Source organism: Euphorbia lathyris, chromosome 2, assembly GCF_963576675.1.
Source record: "Euphorbia lathyris chromosome 2, ddEupLath1.1, whole genome shotgun sequence".
In the NCBI taxonomy this organism is placed as follows: Eukaryota; Viridiplantae; Streptophyta; class Magnoliopsida; order Malpighiales; family Euphorbiaceae; genus Euphorbia; species Euphorbia lathyris.
In genome coordinates, this window is record NC_088911.1 from 132,915,183 (window position 1) to 132,937,174 (window position 21,992).

A 21,992-nucleotide genomic window follows, 5' to 3' on the forward strand; every position below is an offset into this window, starting at 1 on the left:
TCTCCGTCCAGCAGCACAAGCAGCTCTTCTCTAGTTGAGGGCTTGGTTTCCACCCATTCAAATGTGTCTATTTTGGCACCCACTTCTTATCATTCCTCTCGATTTTAGACTTTATTTTTTATGCTTACATTTTCCATGTCTTTGTAGCTAGAGAAGCCAAATCTTGGCGAATACTGGTGTGCTAAATATGCACAGTCTTTAACATTGGAATCTTACATCATGCTCAATGATGTGGATAAGATGATTCGTCAGATGCCAACTGTTCATGTGAATCGACGAAAATATCCGCCTTCAAGCCATCTAAAGCAAGCCAAGAGAAAAGCTATGCCGGTGCGTATCTTATGAATCTTTCCTTTTAGTTTTTCATTTTTCATTTTTCTAACTCTTTTCTTTTTCAGCTTTTCAACCATCTCCAGTCCATAGAGGTTGGTCTGGTTGAAGGTGTAGCTCATGAGACTCGTGTTAAGGAGCTCGAATCAAAGTAGGCAAATCAGAAAGCAAGTAACAGTGTTGCTCGAGCAATATTGGATTCCTTCGAGGGAAAGATCCACAACCTCGAGGCTAAGCTGGCACAACAAAAGGCTAATTCTGAGAATGTTAATGGTGAGCTAGTCCCTAGAGGCGGCTGAGAAAGGGCGTAAGCAAGATAAAATCGACCTGGAAAGGGCGTATGGTCTTCACGCATACTACTACAGCGAACGGATCTGTTCCGTCGTAAAGAGAGACTATCCGCAGGGCCGGCTGAGCTTCTAGGCAACCTAGGCAATTGCCTAGGGCCCCTAAAAATTAGGGCCCCATATATATTATTATAGTAATATATAGGTTAGTTTGGTTAATTGGTAAAAGAAGAGAGCTGGGATAAATTTGCTACATATATAAGATTTTAAGTAAAAAAAAATTGTCAGTTTCATTTAATGTGGAGATTGGAAAGTACAAAATATTGCCATATTTTATTTTTGGAGGGATAAAAGAGGCCCCACTCAATTGACTAAATGCTAGTAAGTAGATCATTATCTCATCTTTTTGTGTTTGATCAGAGACTTGGAAAAGAAAACAGATTCCATTGTATCAGTTTTCTAACGTTCAAAAACTTGAAAAGACAAGATCAGTCCTTATAAATTGAGTTTTTTACAATTAAATTTCTCTACTACAAGTTCTTCTTTATATTCACTTACAATTGTGCTCAACTATAATTATTCTAATCTGGTTCTCTACAAGTTCTTCTTCATACTCACTTACAATTTTGCTCAACTATTCTAATCTGGTATTATTTGGTATGATATATTATTTGCAGTAAATACAGTAAGCAAAACTTTGCAATCTAATGACATGCAAATTGATATTGCTATTGATAAATTGAAGTGTCTTATTTCCTTTTTAGAAAATTATAGGGAAAATGGATATGCATCAGCTTTAGATTTAGCTAAAAAACTTGCAATTGAAATTGATTCTCATCCGGCATTTTGTGATAAACGTTTTATTAAAAGAAAGAAATTTTTTGATGAAAATCAAGATGATGAGATAGTGAGAACATGTGAGGAATCTTTTCGGGTTGATTATTTTTTGTACATACTTGATCAAGCAATAGCCTCTATGAAAACAAGATTTGAACATTTTTCTTATTATGAGCAAAAGTTTGGATTTTTGTTTACTTCAGAGAAATTAAAATCTTTAAATGACAATGATTTGGAGAAAAAATGTCATGAATTAAGTGATTTATTTGAGCATAATGGACAATTTGATGTTGATGGTTATGATTTATTTTCTGAGTTAAAAGTATTGAAAGTAGTTTTAGAAATAGAAAATGATTCTCCTTTAAAGATACTATCTGTTATTAAAAGAATAAACTCGTTTCCTAATTCTTTTATTATTTATCGACTTTTACTAACAATACCTGTAACAGTTGCGTCTGCAGAAAGAAGTTTTTCAAAATTAAAGTTGATTAAAAATTATTTATGTTCTACTATGTCGCAGGAAAGATTAAATGGATTAGCTTTATTGTCTATTGAAAATGAGACATTAAAGGATATTGAATATAAAAGTTTAATTAGTGATTTTGCATCTCAACGGGCTAGAGCAATTTTTAGATGAATATTAAATTTGTAATTTCATGTATATAAATATATATATATTCATGTATTTGTAAAAGTTGTAAGGTATTCCTCCGCCAAAAGAGAGGATGATATTATACTTAAATACATCTATTTATTTTTATAGTTTTACTTGTATATAAGGGCCAATATTTTATATTTCGCCTAGGGCCTCAAGTAGTCCCGAGCCGGCCCTGACTATCCGGAGCTAGACTTTGAGGATCCAGAATTCAAAGTCCCTTCGATTGAAGAAGCTCTTCATTATGATACCTTGGAGAATGCTTCTAAAGTCATATATGAAGAAATCCTAGCTGCGGAAGATCGAAAAGCTTCGTCGGATGCGGAGGGCGAGACTTCAGAGCTACCCGCCAATAATGTTGAAGATGTCATAATCATTGATCCAGCAGCTGTGGATGCGAAGGATGCGTAAAATTCCACGTCTTTTCAGGTTGAAGTGGACAAAGGCAAGGAAGACTCTGCCACTTCTTGAGACCTTTAAATGTAAACATTTTTGTCTAAAGAAATAGTGTTTCCTTAGTTTTATTTGTAATGATAGCATTCACTTTTATATATATCTCTATTTTTGCTTGTTTTATTCGAATCTGCTCTTTATTCGCATTTTATGTTTCAGAATCTGTTTGTTTTTTCCATGTGTTTGCTAGTCCAGAATCTGTTTTTTAGGATAGGTGGCCAGTTGTATCCTTTGTTTTTGTCTTCCTATCTCTGAGGAAGACTTTTAGCCTTAAAGGCTTTTTTGTGTTATCTTCCTATCTTTGAGGAATATGATTCGCCTCAAGGGACTTTTGATGTTGCAGTTAATAGTTTGTTGTTAATTGTTTGCTATTATTTGATTATTTATTAATGTCTGATAAAATTGTGATGAATTATTAATGTTAGTATGTAAAATCACTAATATGGGAATATTTTAAATTAATCAATAAATAAATTATGAAAAATATGATATATAGATTGATAAAATAACCTAAATAACTAAATAAAAATTAAAAAAATAATTTATTGAATAAAGAAAAATCTTGTTCTTTCGATAATGATAGGAATAACGTTTAAAATGAAACGTGTTTTGTGAAAATAAGAATAATAAATTTGGCAAAATTTAATAAATACAAACAACTTATCTTGAAAAGCTAAAAAATGCTACTATTTCTAACAAAAAGAACAAAAATTGTTGTTTTATTAACCTAAACAAACACTATATTTGCTTAATATGGTTTTGAGTGAAGTGCTAAAAACTGCATCGACAAACATGATTTCCACGTTAAGGTTAAAGTTAAATCGGATTCTAATCTATATCTTAAATATTGATTGACCTGCTAATTAGATACATAACCTGTGCAACTCATGTTATTAAATGCTCTTGTGAATTTAGTATTATTTAAATATATTTTTTAGGTCTCCTAAAGTTGTATGTAACTTGAGTAAACTTGTTTATTGGTTGCACCAGATCGGACTCGAGTAGGATTTATTCGTGCTTAACATGTAACTATATTGACCAATCTAATCTAGCCCATATGGGTTTTGATCGATTTGGACAAGGCGGAGAGAATTAATTCTCAAACCCAACCAATCAAACTAATATTTATATTAAAAAGTAAAGTAACATTAATGTATAGTTATGAAAAATAAAAAAAATACAACAAACGCAAATTTAATTAGTTTATATATATATATATATTAATTAATTAAAATATCAAAGTTGGATAAGAAATGTAAGAAAATATATAATATAAGACTAGGGCGGGGAGGGGTAAGCCGAGCTCATATTTTGAGGTAAATTCTAAGCATAAACTCTAAGCTTAACTCTTTTTTATGTATGAGGTGGATAAGTGTAACGGTTTCATATATAGATTTACAATTGAGCGACAAATATAATAATATGGTCATTAATATATTATTTATTAGACCATTTAAAAAATATATTCGTCAACTTAAAAAAGACTAAACATAAACATAGGGGAAGAAGAAATTAACATCACGAAATGTTTCTCTATAAATGAAAATAAAAACATTGAAATGTTATTTTGTATTTTCAATAAATAAAAAACAATAATTAATTAACATAAAATAGTTATTATTGATAACATGGCATTTATTATTATTTTTTGAATGTTGCTAAAATACAACTTCATATTTAAATACCGGAAGAATAAGGTACCCCAGAGGAAGTAATCCAACTATCTCCATCAATAAATTTTCCGGCAGAAAATTCGGCAGCCTCTTGAGCAGTAATCTTCTTAACACCCTTCCAAGTAACACTTTTTGATGTATCAGCACCAAGTCCTTTGTTCTCATACTCAGCATAGAAACAAGTTTCAGTTCCATATGTTCCCATCCATGGAGACCATCTTTTTGCATTGATCACATTTTCAATATTAGTGTGCATAAAGATAGTCCTTGAATAAGGATTCATTGGACGGCCTAGGAAAGCCGGATTTGTCTCCTTGACGGCGAGGTAGTCCTTTTCAGCTGTAATGGTGGAGTTTTGGATGATGAAACCAGTTGTTTGCCTTGTGTCATTCCTTCCTTGTGCTGTGATTGTGCATTTCTGAAGATCAATTGGCTTTCTGATCACGAACTTACAGTTTTGGAAAACTGCGGCGGCGTCCCCAAAAACTGTGTCGATGGTGCCAGAAATTGTGGTGTCACGGTAGAATTGGCGGTAAGTGTGGGCGAAAAGGGAGTTTTGGTAGCCATTTATATGGCAGTTGTAGAAGATGGACATATAAGATTGCACCTTGAGTGCTATTGCTTGATGTCCGATGGCTCCGGCTGTGTTTTCGAACCCGATATCCTTTGCTATGAAGTGAGATCCGCTAACAGCTGCACCAAATAAACGAAAACAGATTAGGATAAAAAAAGAAAAAATATATGAAAAATTAAAACTCAAACTCTAGAGCTACTTACAGACTGTGGCGGTCATGATAGGGGCAACACCACTAGCAAAGCTAGCATTTCCAGTGATCTTAGTCTTAGTCGGACCATCTCCGATCAACATGACATGAGTCGCTGCTCTTTTAAAAGTGATCTTCTCCTTGTAAACTCCAGCCTTAACATAAACAACAAAAGGTTCAGTTCTGAAATCAGGAATCTTCTTAATAGCTTCATCAATGGTTTTAAATTGGCCACTTCCATCCTGAGCAACAGTAATATCAGGCTTAATCATCGCCGGAGTAGCAGCAAGAAGTCTCTTTCTAGCAGGAGAAATCCACGTCGGCTCGGTAGCCATATTGGTTGAAAGAAGTTTCCGGCCTGTAATTACTGATAAATTGAAATCACCAAGAATAGAAGAAAGTCCGGTGACCATCGCAAGTCCATTGCTTGAAAGCTGACTAGAAGTTAACAAAATTCCCTTCATTTTCTCACCGGCTTTTCCTGTGGTGTTATCAAAGCCATTGATGCAAGTCTGCTGATAAGTAATCGTAGCACTAAGCCATATTTGGAGGTTATCGAGAAGTTCATCGAGTTTCGTCAGATCAATATATCCGACCTGTTTAATAGAAACTCGGAGATCTTTAATGGCGGTTTTCATCAATATTTTGCAATTAGCAAGAGCTTGTTTCGACATTGGATCTTTAGCAGCATCTCGCACGGTGGTGGAATTTTCAATTGCCTTTTCAAGAGCTTTAACCGCAGCTTCAAATCCAGCCATAACTAGCTGGTTCGGTGACGTCGCATTTCCGGCGAATTTTGTAAGACTCTGCTCACATGTTTGTTTATAATCGGTACGGCTGACAAATGGACTGAATTGATTTTTTGGAGATAAATATAAGGTTCATATGTTTTTACCTAATACATTAGTAATAAAATACTAAAATTACTCTTTAATATTTTAATATATTTTAATAACAATATATATATATATATATATTTTATTTTAATGTAGTAATGTCGAACTTATTTGTCTCTAAGAATATGTGGGGATGAGATGAAAAAAAAAATATAATTTTGTGAAAAAAAAATTACCAATATATTTTATAGAAGTTTATAGAATTGGCATGTTTGTTATTAGTTCTGATTCGTGTATTATATTTCTTGCATTTAATTTTAATTACTTAAACTCCTATTTTAAGTCACCAAACTCTCTGTTCTAAGAATCTGATTGTACGATAATTTACTATCACTTTGTTACTTGTACCTAGTGCACTTGATAGAGTCACACCTTTTGGGGGACAATAGGTTTTTGGCACCGTTGTCGGGGATAGAAAAGTTAAAGTCGTTGTTTTTTTATATATAATAGTCGGTTCTCACTTATTTGTTAAGTGTGAATTTGTTCAGTCAGAACAAGCAGCCGAAGAAGAAGAACAAGCAGAGGGACAACCAAAAAACACATGGAGGAAAATGTTCCACCCTTACGAATGAAAGAGTATTGAAAGCATTCATTTATGACACATATGTCATGCATCGTGATGTTGGATGAAGAAGAAAATGAATTTGAGATTAAAGCCTCCATGATAAAAAAGAATAGTGTAAGCAATTGTTCAATTTAGTGGATTGCCAAATGAGGATCCTAATGACCATATTTATGATTTTCTTAATATTTGTAATACTTTCAAATCTAAAATGGGTGTTTTTGACGATGTGATCAGGTTGAAGCTATTCTCATTCTCTTTAAAGGACAAAGCAAAGAGGTGGCTCTATTCTTTGCAACCGGGATCCATCACAACTTGGGATCAAATGCTTGGAGCCTTTTTGACAAAATATTTTCCACCTTCCAAGGTTGTTCGCATGAGAAATGAGATCTCCAAATTCACCCAATATGATGATGAGTCACTTCCAGAAGGTTGGGAGAGATTTAAAGAGTTATTGAGAAGAGTACCAAATCACAAGATACCCAAATGGATGCAAATGCAAATATTTTACAATGGGTTGAGCAATGCATGTAAAATTCAAATTGATTTAGTGGCAAATGGTGATCCGGATGAGAGAGGCGGAAGAGTTCTATGACTTGATTGAAAAATTGGTGAGAACAAGACATAAATGGCATTCGAGGAGTAATGGTGGAAACGAGAGGATTCATGGAGCAAAAATTATGTTGGAACTTTCAGAACAAGTTGAAGCATTGTCCAAAAAACTGAAGAAAATGGAAATGACTTTCGGTTGTTCAAAACATACCTTTGAGTTGTGAGTTTTGTGGAGGAAATCATCAAGGCATTGAGTGTGGAAAGAAGAAAAGTGCAAAATTGTATCCAAGAACAATTTTACCTTTTGGGAAATTCTTTAAAGCGATAAGAGAATTCATTTTCTAACACTTATAATTCTGGTTGTAAAAATGATTTCAATTTTTTTCAGGAATAGCCAAAAGACATTACCAGCCACCTTGTTCTCAAACAGAAAGAACAACCAGAAATTGTTCAAAAGTATGCAAAACCTCTACCACCAAAAGAAGAGCACAAATCCAACATAGAGGAGATGATGATGCAATTTATGCAACAACAGCAAAATTCAATCAAGAGCTTGTAGACTTGCATGCAACAACTAACCGACATGGTCATCTGATAGGGGGTCAAAAACCCCTATCTTTGGGTACGGTTTTAGGACGGTTTTTAGCGTTATTTTATGAATAAGCGAACAATTCTTGCATTTATATGCTTTTGTGTGAGTTAGTTAGAAATTGGCTATGTTCTGTTTACTTTTCGTTGTTTAGGCTCGTTTTCTGGTTATTTTAGGCAAATATGGCCAAATTGGCATGTACGTTAAATTTCCACTATCTTTTATAGCTAATTGATCCGCCAAAAGTCGCACCAAACGGAGTGTTCACTCCAAATAAGCGATTGGTGGGTCAATTTAGCCTCGGAAACTAATGTTATTTGGAGTTTTCGTGCACGTGCAGGCTAAAACAGGAACGAGTTTGGGTGAAAGTTGCGTTTCGGGACATCCAGCAGTCGCGCAAGGCGTTCTGGGCAATCCCGCTCGTCGAAATTGCCTTTTTAGGCCGGATCGGCCAGCTGGCACTGCCAGCCCATCGAGCAGGCCTCTAAGGGGCAAGCTCGGCGAGCTGGCGAGCTGGCCCTCAAGGGCCTACTCGAGCGAGCTGGCATGGCCAGCTCGCCAAGCTGGCTCGCCCAGCTCGGCGAGCTGCCCTGCGGGAATCAGTCAAAAGATTGATTCCCGGTCCCACAAAGCCACGATTGACCCCACGACTTCCCACCTGCCAAATGATACGAATTAGGTCAGAAAGAGGGCCTGAACCGCATCTATAAATAGGAATTTCCAATTGTAAATGAAACATCTTTCATTCTTGTAATTACTTTAGCCTTCACCCTTGAAGAATCCTCTCCACCTCCTCCATCTCCTTCAACCTCCATTGAAGCACCTTCGAAGCTCCGTCCAACGAGGATTTTTCAAGGTCCGTCCTTAAGACCTAGGAAGCCGGCTGCAGGGTAGACAGGTTCCCTGAAAGGGATTTTCTTATCACCTTTCATCTAATTATGTTTGTACCCTTTGATACAGTCTATAAATCCTAGGCTAATTGTATCCCGTGACAATGTTCTTTGCCTTTAATAATATTTTAGCTCTTATTTTGTTCTATGATCTATTTATTTAATCTTTGTCTTACGCTTTATTCAATTGGTTTAACTCATCCAAAAGCACCAAAATCTAGTAGGCACATATTGAGAGCTGAATCTGACCTAGTCAGAGCCTAGGAGATTGAGGACCTCTTAGTTGATTAAGCCCAAATTGCTGAGCCTTAGACCTAGTTTCGGCCTTACAAGGGAATCACGCACTAGGGACATCAGGAGGGTAAGTAGGGTTAATCGCCTTGAATAAAAGTGACTTAGATTAGGTTTTTAATCTATTGACCTAATAACCTATCTTCATTATTATCATTCATACCATGTTCCTTCGGGTAATTGCATTAGTGAAAGATCACCAAGGAGTAGTTTAACTTACTTAGGAGTAGAATAACTTAATTAGGAGTAGAATAACTTAGTTCGAATTAGTATAACTTAGCTAGGAGTAGAATTCAACTAGGAGTAGATTAACTTAATCATAACAACTCAAAACCCACACAGCCTAGATAACACCTGAGACCAAGTAGCTCGATACTTGCAGGAATAAATCATGTGGATTCGATACCTGGACTTGTCCAGATTTTATTACTTGATAACGACAGGGTACACTTATCCCTTAGTCAGCCTCAGCGGTGACCGACGCCGCTGAGGCGCGTCAAGTTTTTGGCGCCGTTGCCGGGGATTTATTTCTTCTGTAATATCGAACCAAAGGTTGATTTGTTAGTTTAGGCATTCCTTTGTGAATATTCTTTGTTTATATCGTTTATACCTGTTTATACAAATACCTGTTTATACAAATACCTGTCTATACCAATATTTGTTTATATACGATTCCTTTGTGAATATTCTCTGTTTATATCGTTTATACCTGTTTATACAAATACTTGTTTATATACGTTTCCTTTGTGAATATTCTTTGTTTATATCATCTATACTTGTTGATAGGGGTCAAAAACCCCTATCTTTGGGTACGGTTTTAGGACGGTTTTTAGAGTTATTCGGTTAATAAGCGAGCAATTCTTGCATTTAAATGCTTTTGTGTGAGTTAGTTAGGAATTGAAAACATTCTATTTACTTTCGCCGTTTAGGCTAGTTTTGTAATCAATTTAGGCAAATACGGCCGAAATAGCATGCGTATTAGAATTCCGTTATCTTTTGAAGTTAATTGGTCCGTCAAAAGTCACACCAAACGAAGCGTTTGCTCAAAATAAGCGATTGACGGATCAATTTGGCTTTTTGGACTAATGTTTTCCGGAGTTTTTATGCGTATGCAGGTGTGAAGTCGGACGAAAAAGGTCGCGGAACTCATCGAGCTTGGTTCGAGCATGCTTCGGGTGAAAACGCTCGGCGAGCAGGGCCCCACGGGCCATTTCTGCTCGCCGAGCAGGCCGCCAGAGGCTTGCTCGGCGAGCAGGAGCCTGCTCGGCGAGCAGGGCGCCAGGCGCCTGCTCGGCGAGCAGCCCTACGGGAATTGGTCAAAAAGACCAATTCCACCCCCACGAAGCCACGTTCCGCCCCACGTCTTCCTACACCAACTAGGACACGAAAATAGGTCAAAACGAGGCCCGAGACGCGTCTATAAATAGGATTTTTCAATTGTAATTAGATATCTTTCGTTTTTGTAAATTATTTTAGCTTTCCCCTTGTAATTCCTCTCCATCTTCCTCAACCTCCATTGAAGCTCCTTCAAAGCTTTCTCCCGAGGAATTACCAAGGTCCGTCATTAAGATTAAGTCGCCGGCTGCAGAGTAAACAGGTTCCCTGAAAGGGATTTTTGTATCTCCTTTTATCTTTCCATGTTTGTACTCTTTGATACAGTTGTCGAACTTGACTTATTGTATCTTGTGACAATTATCTTCGCCTTTAATAATAATTTAGCTCTTGTTTTGTTCTATGATTATTTGTCTAATCTCTGTCTTACACTTTATTCAATTGGTTTAACTCATTCAAAAGCCCCAAAATCTAGTAGGCACATATTGCGAGCTGAATCTGACCTAGTCAGAGCCTAGGAGATTGACGACCTCTTAGTTGATTAAGCGCCAATTTACTGAGCCTTAGACCTAGTTTCGGCCTTAGGGAATCACGCGCTAGGAACCTCAGGAGGGTAAGTAGGGTTAATCGTCTTGAATACAAGTGACTCAGATTAGGTTTTTATTCAATAGACTTGATAATCTATCTTTATTATTATCGTTCATACCATGTTCCTTCGAATAGTTTCATTAATGAAAGATCAATTAGGGGTAGAGTAACTTAGTTAGGCGTAGAATAACTTAGATAATTTAGTGGGTTAGGACTCAATGCTTTTGTTTAGTACGAACCTAGGCTTTGCATAAATTCTATAACTTTAGAATTAAGACTAAAATTTCTTACTAAAACCGATCATTTGTGTTAATGTCTTTACATTTAGGAACAAATAACGGAACTTTAATTAATTTCCGAGGGAGGTAGTGTGTCGGAAAAAATTTAAGAATCAATAAATTAGTTTAATTATTTTGTTGTTTATTTGATTTTTATTTTTGTTTTTGTTAGTGCAAAACAAACGGTGAGTGCGGGGTTGCACGGCCCTCCGCGTTATTAAAATGACGTCTATTCCAAGGACGTCGCAAAAGAAAAGAAAAACAAAAACAAAAATAAAGATGGAATTGAAAAATGGACCCTGAAGGTCAGGTCCTACGCGAGGCGTGCCTAGGGGGGCGCCCCGCGTAGGAGATGCGTTTTAAGTGTACTTTGGCCAGAGACTCAGATACGCGGGGCGCACTAAGAGGGGCGCCCCGCGTGGCCATTCATTTGAACTTAGTAAAAAGATCAGAAGCTTGGCTACGCGGGGCGCACTGGTATGTACGCTTCGCGTGAATTGTAAAAATAGTGCCAGAGACTCGGCTGCACGGGGCGTGATGGTGTGTACGCCCCGCGTAAGAAATTTGGATTAGTATGGGATTTGTTTTTTCGTTGATTTTAATTGAAGAAGCCTATGAAGGAAAGAATAAACAGATATGATACATATATACAAAGGGTTTGAGGAACGCAAACCGAGGCTACGTTTAGAGTCGGAGTAGCTCGACTTTCTCGTGATGTGTGCATGCTTATGGTGTTTGGAGGGATGTGGCTTCGCCGTGTCGTGGAAGAGTGCCTCCGCAGTATATTTTCAGATGGTGGCCGTTCACCCGGTGGGTTACGTTGTCGGAACCTTGGATGTCGACCGCTCCGGACGAGTGGGCATTAATAATGATGTATGGTCCTGACCACTGACTTTTTAATTTTCCTGGGAACAGGCGGAGGCGAGAATTATATAGGAGGACTTGGTCCCCTTTGTTGAATTCCCTGATTTGCACGTGCTTGTCGTGCCATTTCTTCGTACGTTCCTTGTAAATCTTGGCATTTTCGTACGAACCGAGATGAAGTTCATCAAGGGTATTGAGTTGGAGGAGACGTTGTTCCCCTGTGGCCTGCACATCAAAATTTAAAAATTTCAGAGCCCAATAGGCCTTATGTTCTAATTCCACCGGTAAATGACACGATTTCCCAAAAACTAAATGATAAGGAGACATCCCGATAGGCGTTTTAAACGCCGTGCGGTAGGCCCAAAGAGCGTCATCGAGCTTTAGGCTCCAGTCTTTCCTAGAGGAACTAACCGTTTTTTCCAAGATATGTTTTAGTTCGCGGTTAGAAACCTCGACCTGTCCACTAGTTTGCGGATGGTAGGGCGTGGAGAATCGGTGTGCAACCCTGTATTTTTGTAAGAGTTGGTCGAATTGGCGATTGCAAAAATGGAAACCTCCATCGCTAATGATAGCTCGAGGGGTTCCAAACCGAGTAAAGATGTTTTTCTTTATAAATTTCCCTACCACCTTAGAGTCGTTTGAGGGTAAGGCAACGGCCTCCACCCATTTGGACACGTAGTCAACCGCCACGAGAATGTAGGAGTTGTTATGCGACTTAGGGAAAGGTCCCATAAAGTCTATCCCCCAAACATCAAAGAGTTCGCAAACTAGGATCCCTTGTTGGAGCATTTCATGTTTACGAGAGATGTTCCCGCTCCGTTGACAAACGTCACATGATTTGACAAAGTCTTGGGAATCCTTGGACAAGGTAGGCCAATAAAAGCCACATTGTAGAACCTTTGCCATAGTCCGACTTGGGCCGAAGTGGCCCCCCGGCTTTGTAGTTCGCCATATCGACATACCAAGGTAAAGGTGTTACCGCATAGAGAGTTTCGTCGGGAAAGGTCTCCTTGATCTCCACAACTTCCAGAGATGTGGCTTGCTCGCTTTGTAACCGGGAAAGATGGCCGGCCACGACATTCTCCACTCCTTTTTTATCCCTGATTTCGATGTCGAATTCTTATAGGAGTAGAATCCATCGTATCAACCGTGGTTTGGCATCCTGCTTAGTCATTAGGTACTTGAGAGTTGCGTGGTCAGTGTATACGATAATTTTGGATAACATGAGATATGATCTAAATTTATCGAAAGCAAAAACTACAGCAAGCATCTCTTTTTCCGTAATGGAATAGTTTTGTTGGGCTTCATTGAGCGTTTTGCTCGCATAAAAAATGGGTCGGAAAATTTTATCCACCCGTTGGCCCAAACAAGCACCTACAGCCAAATCACTCGCATCACACATAAGTTCAAAGGGAAGACTCCAATCGGGTTTTACCATGATGGGTGCATTAATTAGTTTTTCCTTTAGCGTATTAAATGCAAGCAAACACTCGGATGAAAAACTAAACTCTGCATCCTTTAAGAGGAGTTGGGTCAAGGGGGTCGCTATTTTAGAGAAATCTTTAATGAATCGCCTATAAAACCCCGCATGACCCAAGAAACTCCGAATTCCTTTAACATTTACTGGAGGAGGCAATTTCTCAATCACCTCAATCTTGGCCGGATCGACCGCGATTCCCTCCCCGGACACCTTGTGTCCTAAAACGATACAATCTTGAACCATAAATTGACACTTTTCCCAACTAAGAGCTAGGTTAGTGTCCTCGCAACGTTGAAGGACTTTATCAAGATTGCTTAAACAAATTTCAAAGGACGACCCAAAAACAGAAAAATCGTCCATGAAGACTTCCATGAAATCCTCAATCATCTCGGAGAATATAGCCGTCATGCACCGTTGAAAGGTGGCGGGGGCATTACAAAGCCCAAACGGCATCCGCCTATATGCAAATGTCCCATATGGACAAGTAAACGTCGTCTTTTCTTGATCCGAAGGATCAACGGGGATTTGCATATAGCCGGATAGGCCATCGAGGGTACAAAAGAATTTATGCCCCGCCATTCTTTCCAACATTTGGTCAATGAACGGCAAGGGAAAATGATCTTTTCGGGTGGCTTCATTAAGTTTCCTATAATCAATGCATACTCGCCACCCCGTTATTTTTCGTGTGGGAATTAATTCCCCTTGATCATTTTCCATCACCGAAGTGCCCCCCTTTTTGGGAACGCATTGGACCGAACTAACCCATGGACTATCGGAGATAGGAAAGATTATACCTGCGTCGAGGAGTTTGATTACCTCAGCCTTCACTACCTCTTTCATGTTGGGGTTAAGTCATCGTTGCGGCTGCATGGAGGGTTTGACTTTGTCCTCCATGAAGATGCGGTGTGTGCAAATGGTGGGGCTAATCCCTTTAATGTCGTGAATGGTCCATCCAAATGCGCCTTTGTGTTTTTGTAACACCGCAATCAATGCTTCCTCCATTTCCTCTGTCAAAAGTGAAGATATAACAACGGGTAAGAAATTAGGAGGTTGCAAAAACACATATTTCAAATTAGGAGGCAAGGGTTTAAGTTCCAAAGTCGGAGGCTCTTCGAGAGATGACTTTGGTTTTGCTTTGCTATCCTGGTCCAAACCCTCGAACCGGCTCCTTGCCAACAGACATTGTTCTATCTCGGAGCAGTATTCAAACGGCTTGTTCAATGGATCCTCATCCAAATGCTCATTACCATCTATTTCTGAAGAGGTTCCCGCAGAAGACCTATCACAAAAATCCTCAACAAAAAGATCAATAGAGTCTACGGAATTTAAAAAATTGCAATCCTCCATGGTATGAGACGGGAATTTCATGGAGTTGTATACGTTAAACTCTACCTCTTCGTCTTGCAACCGTAGGATGAGCTTACCTTCGTGGACATCAATGAGAGTCCTACCCGTTGCAAGAAATGGTCGTCCTAGGAGGATCGGTACCGAATCGTCTTCCGCCATGTCGAGCACCACAAAATCGGCGGGGAAAATGAACTTGTCCACTTTCACTAAGACATCCTCCACAACTCCTTTTGGCCGGGCAATGGATCTATCGGCCAATTGAAGCGTTATATTGGCAGGCTTTGGCTCTCCCAAGCTGAGCTTCCTAAAAATAGACAAAGGCATTAGATTGATACTAGCACCTAAATCACATAAAGCTCTACTAAACTCAACATGACCAATCGTGCATGGGATAGAAAAACTTCCTAAATCCTTGAGTTTAGGTGGGAGTTTATTCGTTATAATCGCGGAGCATTCCTCCGTAAGCGCTACCATTTCGTTGTGTTCTAACTTCCTCTTTTTGGCGAGGATTTCCTTAATAAACTTCGCATAGGTGGGCATTTGTTCCAATGCCTCCGCAAGTGGGATGTTAATGTGAAGTTTCTTAAATATTTCCAAAAACTTGCCATATTGATGGTCCAATTTTTCCTTTTTAAGTCGTTGTGGAAAAGGGAGCTTCGGTACGTAAGCCCCAATTGGATCACACACATTCTTATTCTTATCCGAGGAAGTTGTGGGTTTCGGATCCGAACCGGGGTTGCTTACCACTTCCGGTTCGTCACTTACCTTTGGAGCGGTTGGAGTCGCCTTTGGAACTAGTGGTTCTAAACCCTTACCACTACGGAGAGTTATTGCTTGTGCGGTCTCCCGGTTCTTTGGTCTCGGGTTTTGTTCAGTGTTAATCGGGAGAAACTCATGTTGTCTCTCTTGTCGTTGGCGACTTAATTGGGCCACTTGATGTCCCAAATCCCTGCAAAAAGCCTCATTGTCAGCAAGACGGGAAGATATTTCTCTTAGGAGATTAATTACCGTAGAGTCTTGCGCATTGCTAGGAGGTTGAGAACTTTGTCCTCCTTGGTTATTGGGGAATTGGCCCAAACCTTGCTCCCTGAACTCATTATGGAATCCGGATGGGGGCTTCAACACCTTTTGATTGTTGTCGTGAGACAAATTCGGGTGTGGATGTTGAGGCCTCCATCCGTTGTTATTATTATTATTACGGTGGTGATAAGCATTCGAGTTATGGAAGGAGTTGTAATTAGAATTATACCTCGGTTGTCTCCCTACATAACTTACGCTCTCGGTGTCGCCGGAAAAAGGGCTTCCGACTTGACAATCCTTACCATGGTGGTTACCACCGCAATGTGAGCACATCAGGACCTGTGCTGTATTCTGGAGGCTCAATTGTGCCACTAAGGCGTCTAGATTTTTATTCATCTCGATCATAGAGATCTTGGGAGCCTCGTCTTCTTCGGCAAAAGTTTGATGTCGCGAGGGTCTGGCAAGCCGATCTTCTTGCCATTGGACACTTTTCCTAGCTAATTCGTGGATGAGCTCGTAAGCCTCGCTTGCCGATTTTCGAAACAAATCCCCACCTCCGGCGGAATCAATAGTTGCACGATTAGTGGGAGTTAAACCATGGTAGAAGGTACTTACCAAATCATGCTTAGGGATGTCATGGTGGGGGCAGTTTCGGAGCAACTTCCGGAACCTAGCCCAAGCTGAATGGAGAGCCGCGCATTCAAGTTGCCTAAAGGACGTGATATCGTGCCTCAACTTAACCGTTTTGGAGGGCGGGAAGTATTAAGAAAGGAACTCCTTCTCGAGCTCCTCCCATGATGTGATCGATCCCGCCTCCAACGAGTGCAACCACTCCAACGCTTGTCCTGTCAAAGAGAAAGGAAACAACTTTAGTTGGATGGCCTCAACCGAAACACAGTTTTGCCGAGAAGTTTCGGCACACATAAGAAATTTATCAAGGTGTTCGTTAGGGTTTTCATGGGGTTCCCCTCCGAATTGACCAAGTTGTTGGATTAGTTGGATCATGCTAGTCTTTATTTCATATGTGTCGGCCGGAATGGTGGGGGCAATGATTCCGTTGCGGTTTTGAGGACGATGCGGAGCAAGAATCTCCATCATCGAGCGCATGTCATTGCCTCCACCATTGCGGTTGTTATTCACGGGTTGCACCGGCGACCTTTGGTTGACCTCGGGTTGGTTAGCTTCATTGTTGAGGTTTGCCATTTTCTCTCTCCGAATCTTACAAAGAGTACGTTCAATTTCAAGATCAATAGGAACGAGAGTATCACTCCGGGATCGGGTGTGCATAAAATAAATAAATGAAATAAATTATAAACAAGGAAGAATGTTGTTGGTAAAAAGTATATAAAAAGTATATATAAACAATTTATACAAAAATAATGCTTAGACTAACAATAAAACATTTTTGTCTAATATTGCAAGTGTACCCCGTCGTATCAAGTAATAATCCGGTTAAGACCGGGTATCGAATCCACGGGATTTATAACTACAAGTATTAAACGACTCGGTTTTATATGTTATCTAAGCGGTGAATACTTTGAGTTGATTCGGGGAACAACTACAAACTACTCCTAACTACGGGTGAGACAAATTTATATAACAAAAACTCTACGAAATGATACGGATGGCGATGAGTTATAAATATGACAAACAATGACTCCCAATACATATACGGTTAATGATTTACTCTTGCAATGACGACTACGTGTAGTGTGATCGATCCGTGAAGTACTTAGACTACGTGGTTCCTAGTCAAGGCGTGTCTAATGCTCGGGATCAGAAATTAGGGCCCGTAAGTTCCGTGGTTTGTCAATTCCTACGGTTTCCGGAGCGTCACTTCTGGTAAGGCAACACCTATATGAATCCCTAAAGATAGCCCGAATGGCATCGGAAATCGCGTTCCCCTACACAATAATCAATTATGAGTATCAAAACAAGTAACAAACATCAACACATATATAGAAAAAGAGATTATGAATCATAAATTATAAATATGGAGAATGTAAATATGAAATACAACCATGCCTAGTACATAGGAAGAGTACAAGCTAATTAGCAAGTGAAAAGGGAAGAATCCACCCTCGGAACTAGCTAACCGGACTCAAGGCCGTCTCTTAGGACTTGGAGGTGGAGCTTTCGAGCTTGGTGAATGGAGATGGAACGGAACTTTGACGGAATGCCGGAATCAACGAACAAGCTCTCAAGATGATAGAGTTTTGCTATGTAAACTAAAATCTAAAACTAAGAAACAAGAACTTAATCTATATCAAGAATTGTATATCAAAAGGTGTCCTAAATGAGTGCTAGTCACTCCTATTTATACACATCAAGCTAAGGGTAGAATTGTAATTTCACAAGATACAAGCATGGAGGAACATGATTTTCTGCAGATTTCCCATGATACGCCTCGCGTATGGTGGAGTACGCCCCGCGTATTTGCCCATTCCGTCAGAAATCTTCTGCATGTGGACCAAATCCAGATCTTGTTGTCTCAACCACGCCCCGCGTAGACTGGGGTACGCCTCGCGTGGTTGAGCTTCTGAGATTTTATTGCTTGAATTAGGTCTTTTATGTCTCGCGTGGCCTGGGGGACGACTCGCGTATATGAGTTCCTGGAATTTTATCTTGAAGAACTTCCCATACACGCCCCGCGTATATGGTTGTACGCCCCGCGTATTGTCAGTTGACTTAGAAGATCCTGCAGTCTGACATTCATGATTGAGACATTATTCCTGATCATTGCCCATACGCCCCGCGTGGCAGTGGGTGAGTTCCACGTGGTGCCTGCGGATAGAGCAATTATTTCTGAGAGTGTGTTCCACGCCCCGCGTGGAGGGTGATACGCCCCACGTATGTCGGTGGATTTTTGCTCCTTGCTCGTACCTAAAATGCAATTCTCGAGAGCCGAGTTAGCTTGACGTTTTATTTTCTAAATTTACACAAAATAAAGACAATTAACCGAAAGTGCGGAATTTATTTTTATTTTGTTATTTTATTAAAATCTACTTATTTTTGTAATTAAACTTATTTATTTAGTCCCAAATTAAACCGTAAATCACGCTAAAAGATAGGGACGAAACGCCCCTATCAGCCCCCATACCAACAGCAGAACTAAGGGCCAATGCAACCTCCTAAGGAATCTGACGAAGTGGTGACTCTCCTGAAGGAGATTTCGGCTAGGCTTGCTAATAATGAAGCCTTCTGAAAGGATCTGAGCAATCAGGTAGCTCAGATCAATAGGGACAGACAGGAAAGGCCGCATGGCTCTCTCCCAAGCACAACGGAGAAGAACCCAAAGATCCTGAGAAATGATTGAGTAAGGGGGAAAAATCGGATTTTCCCCGGTTTAAATTCAAAAGTTGAACAATCATTTAAGTTTGCGTTTTTCCTTTTTATGAATTTTTGTTAGCTGTTTTCATCGTTTCTGTTTCTTTTCATTTAGATTGTCAATTTTTGAACCTCCGTATATGCGTCCTGTTTTCTTTACTAAAAAAAAACAAATCGCAGAAATTTGCCCCGGGAGGCCCAGCTCGGGCGAGCTGGGCGCTGCCGCCCAGCTCGCCGAGCTGGCCATCTCGGCCGAGACGAGCAAGGGTTCGGGATTTTTAAATCCCGAACTAAATATATATATATATATATATATATATATATATATATATATAAGGGGGATGAACATTCATCCCCCTTCTTCATCTTCTTCCACTCTTCTCTCTTTTTCTTTCTCACAACCCTAACCCCAAATTTTCGTTTCTAACCCGAAATCAACAAACAAGGTATGGATTCTTACCTATTTTTGATTTCTCACATGATTCTAGGATTAGATTTTAGTTTAGAGCATTGGTTTTTGAGTATTGGGTAACCCTAGGTTTTGGGAATTTTTACTTTTTTTCAAATAGATCAATTGCTTGCTTGTTTTTCTTAATTTTCTTGCAATTTATGACATTGTTATGATCAATATGTGCTTTAGGAATGATTTGAGTTCTTAATTTGTGAGTTTTTAGAGGAATTGCTCAAATTGGGTAAAAACTCCATTGTTGCTCAAAACTCAACTATGCAGTTTATAGTTGAAAACTTGTTAATAGGACCCCTTTTCGCATTCTTAACACTTTTTGGTCGCCGGGCCTCGTTGATTTTGCACGGATTAAGAGTTATGGGTTAATTACTTCATTTTAGGGACCAAAACCTTACATTTTGGTCCCTAAGTCTCTAAACTTCAATCATGTCTATAGGGTGGATATTTGGGTATTTAGGTATGATTATGTGAGTGTATTCTGACTAGTCCGTTTTGGTCTCCTTTCTTATTTTCAGGAACTATGGGCAGAAAAGGCAAAGCCAAGGTTGTTGTTGACAACGAGGCCGACTCCGACATCGAGTTCAGTGACGCCTTGCAAGATAAGTATGGTTCTCCTTTTGGGTTAATCGATGAGAGCGAGGGGAAATTATATGATCGTTTTTCCAAACAAGACCATTCCCCTCGAATCATCATTGACCAAAAGTACTTTGCATCTATAGGATTGGACAAGGATTTCAAGGAAATCCTAAAGTTCCAAGGCTGGTATCACCTAGCCACAAAAAAAACTGTCGCCTATGACAACTACACTATAGAGTTTCTAAGTACCCTGAAAAAGGAGACACCCATAGGTACTGATAAATACTCCTTCCGACTGAATGGTAGACCTTATCGCCTCAGTGGTACAATCATATCAGCTTGCATGGGAGTTTATAGCCCAAGTGATGCAGTCTCGGGTTTTAAAAAACCCATGACTTTGAGCGATGCCTGGTACGAATTGACCGGGTTGTCAGATTATGACTCCAGCACTGTGATGCGCGTGGCACCTAGGTAGAGCTTATGAAATATATATTATGATAAGTAAGTTATGACTACGGATGTGATCTTCCTAAATGCTTTATCTCTACTAGACGCTACTTCTTAGGGGCAAGTAATAATCCGGTTAAGACCAGGTATCGAATCCACGGGATTTATAACTACAAGTATTAAACAACTCAGTTTTATACGTTATCTAAGCGATGAATACTTTGAGTTGATTTGGGAAACAACTACAAACTACTCCTAACTACGGGTGAGACAGATTTATATAACGAAAACTCTACGAAGTGATATGGATGGTGATAAGTTATAAGTATGATAAACAATGACTCCCAATATATACGGTTAATGATTTACTCTTGCAATGATGACTACGTGTAGTGTGACCGACCCGTGAAGTACTTAGACTACGTGGTTCCTAGTCAAGGTGTGTCTAATGCTTGGGATTAGAAATTAGGGCCCGTAAGTTCCGTGGCTTGTCAATTCCTATGGTTTCCGGTGCGTCACTTTCGGTAAGGCAACACCTATATGAATCCCTAAAGATAGCCCGAATGGCATCGGAAATCGCGTTCCCCTACACAATAATCAATTACGAATATCAAAACAAGTAGCAAGCATCAACACATATAAAGAAGTAGAAATTGTAAATCATAAATTATAAATATGGAAAATAAATTATAAATATGGAAAATGTAAATATGGAATACAACCAAGCCTAGTACATAGGAAGAGTACAAGCTAATTAGCAAGTGAAAAGGGAAGAATCCACCCTCGGAACTAGCTAACCGGACTCAAGGCCGTCTCTTAGGACTTGGAGGTGGAACTCTCGAGCTTGGTGAATGAAGATGGAACGGAGCTTTGACGGAATGGCGGAATAAACGAATAAGCTCTTAAGGTGAAAGAGTTTTTTCTATGTAAAATCTGAATGCCTAAATGAGTGCTAATCACTCTTATTTATACATATCAAGCTAGGGGATAAATTGTAAATTCACAAGATACAAGCATGGAGATACATTATTTCTGCAGAATTCCCATGACACGCCCCGCGTATGGTAGAGGACGCCCCGCGTATTTGCCCATTTCGTCAATAATTCCTCATGTGGACCAAATTCAGATCTTGTTGTCTCAACCACGCCCCGCGTAGACTGGGGTACGCCCCGCGTGGTTGAGCTCCTGAGATTTAGTAGCTTGAATTAGGTCTTTTACGCCACGCGTAGCCTGAAGAGCGCCCCACATATATGAGTCCCTGGATCTTTTAGGTTGAAGAACTCCTATATACGCCTCGCGTGTAAGGTGGGACGCCCCGCGTAGGAGCAGTTGACTTAGAAGATCATGCAGTCTGACATTCATGATTGAGACTATTATTGCATACGCCCTGCGTATCAGTGGGTAAGTCCCACGTGGTGCCTGTGGATTGCTCAATCAGTTCTGACTGGATAACACGCCCCGCGTGGAGGTGCATACGCCCCGCGTATA

General features: G+C 39.6%; 1 protein-coding gene and 1 pseudogene across 1 annotated transcript in view; both read right to left on the minus strand.

Annotated features, from left to right (window-relative positions):
• The window catches only part of LOC136217504 (uncharacterized), a gene marked incomplete at its 5' end in the record, with an annotated part of 222,921 nt that overhangs the window by 47,132 nt on the left and 153,797 nt on the right, over positions 1-21,992 (minus strand). Inside the window, one exon of the mRNA XM_066004096.1 lies at positions 13,162-13,872. Within this exon, the coding sequence (XP_065860168.1) occupies positions 13,162-13,872 (711 nt within the window). The remainder of the gene's footprint in view (positions 1-13,161; positions 13,873-21,992) is intronic.
• LOC136220234 (putative pectinesterase/pectinesterase inhibitor 28) lies at positions 4,240-12,825 on the minus strand (annotated as a pseudogene).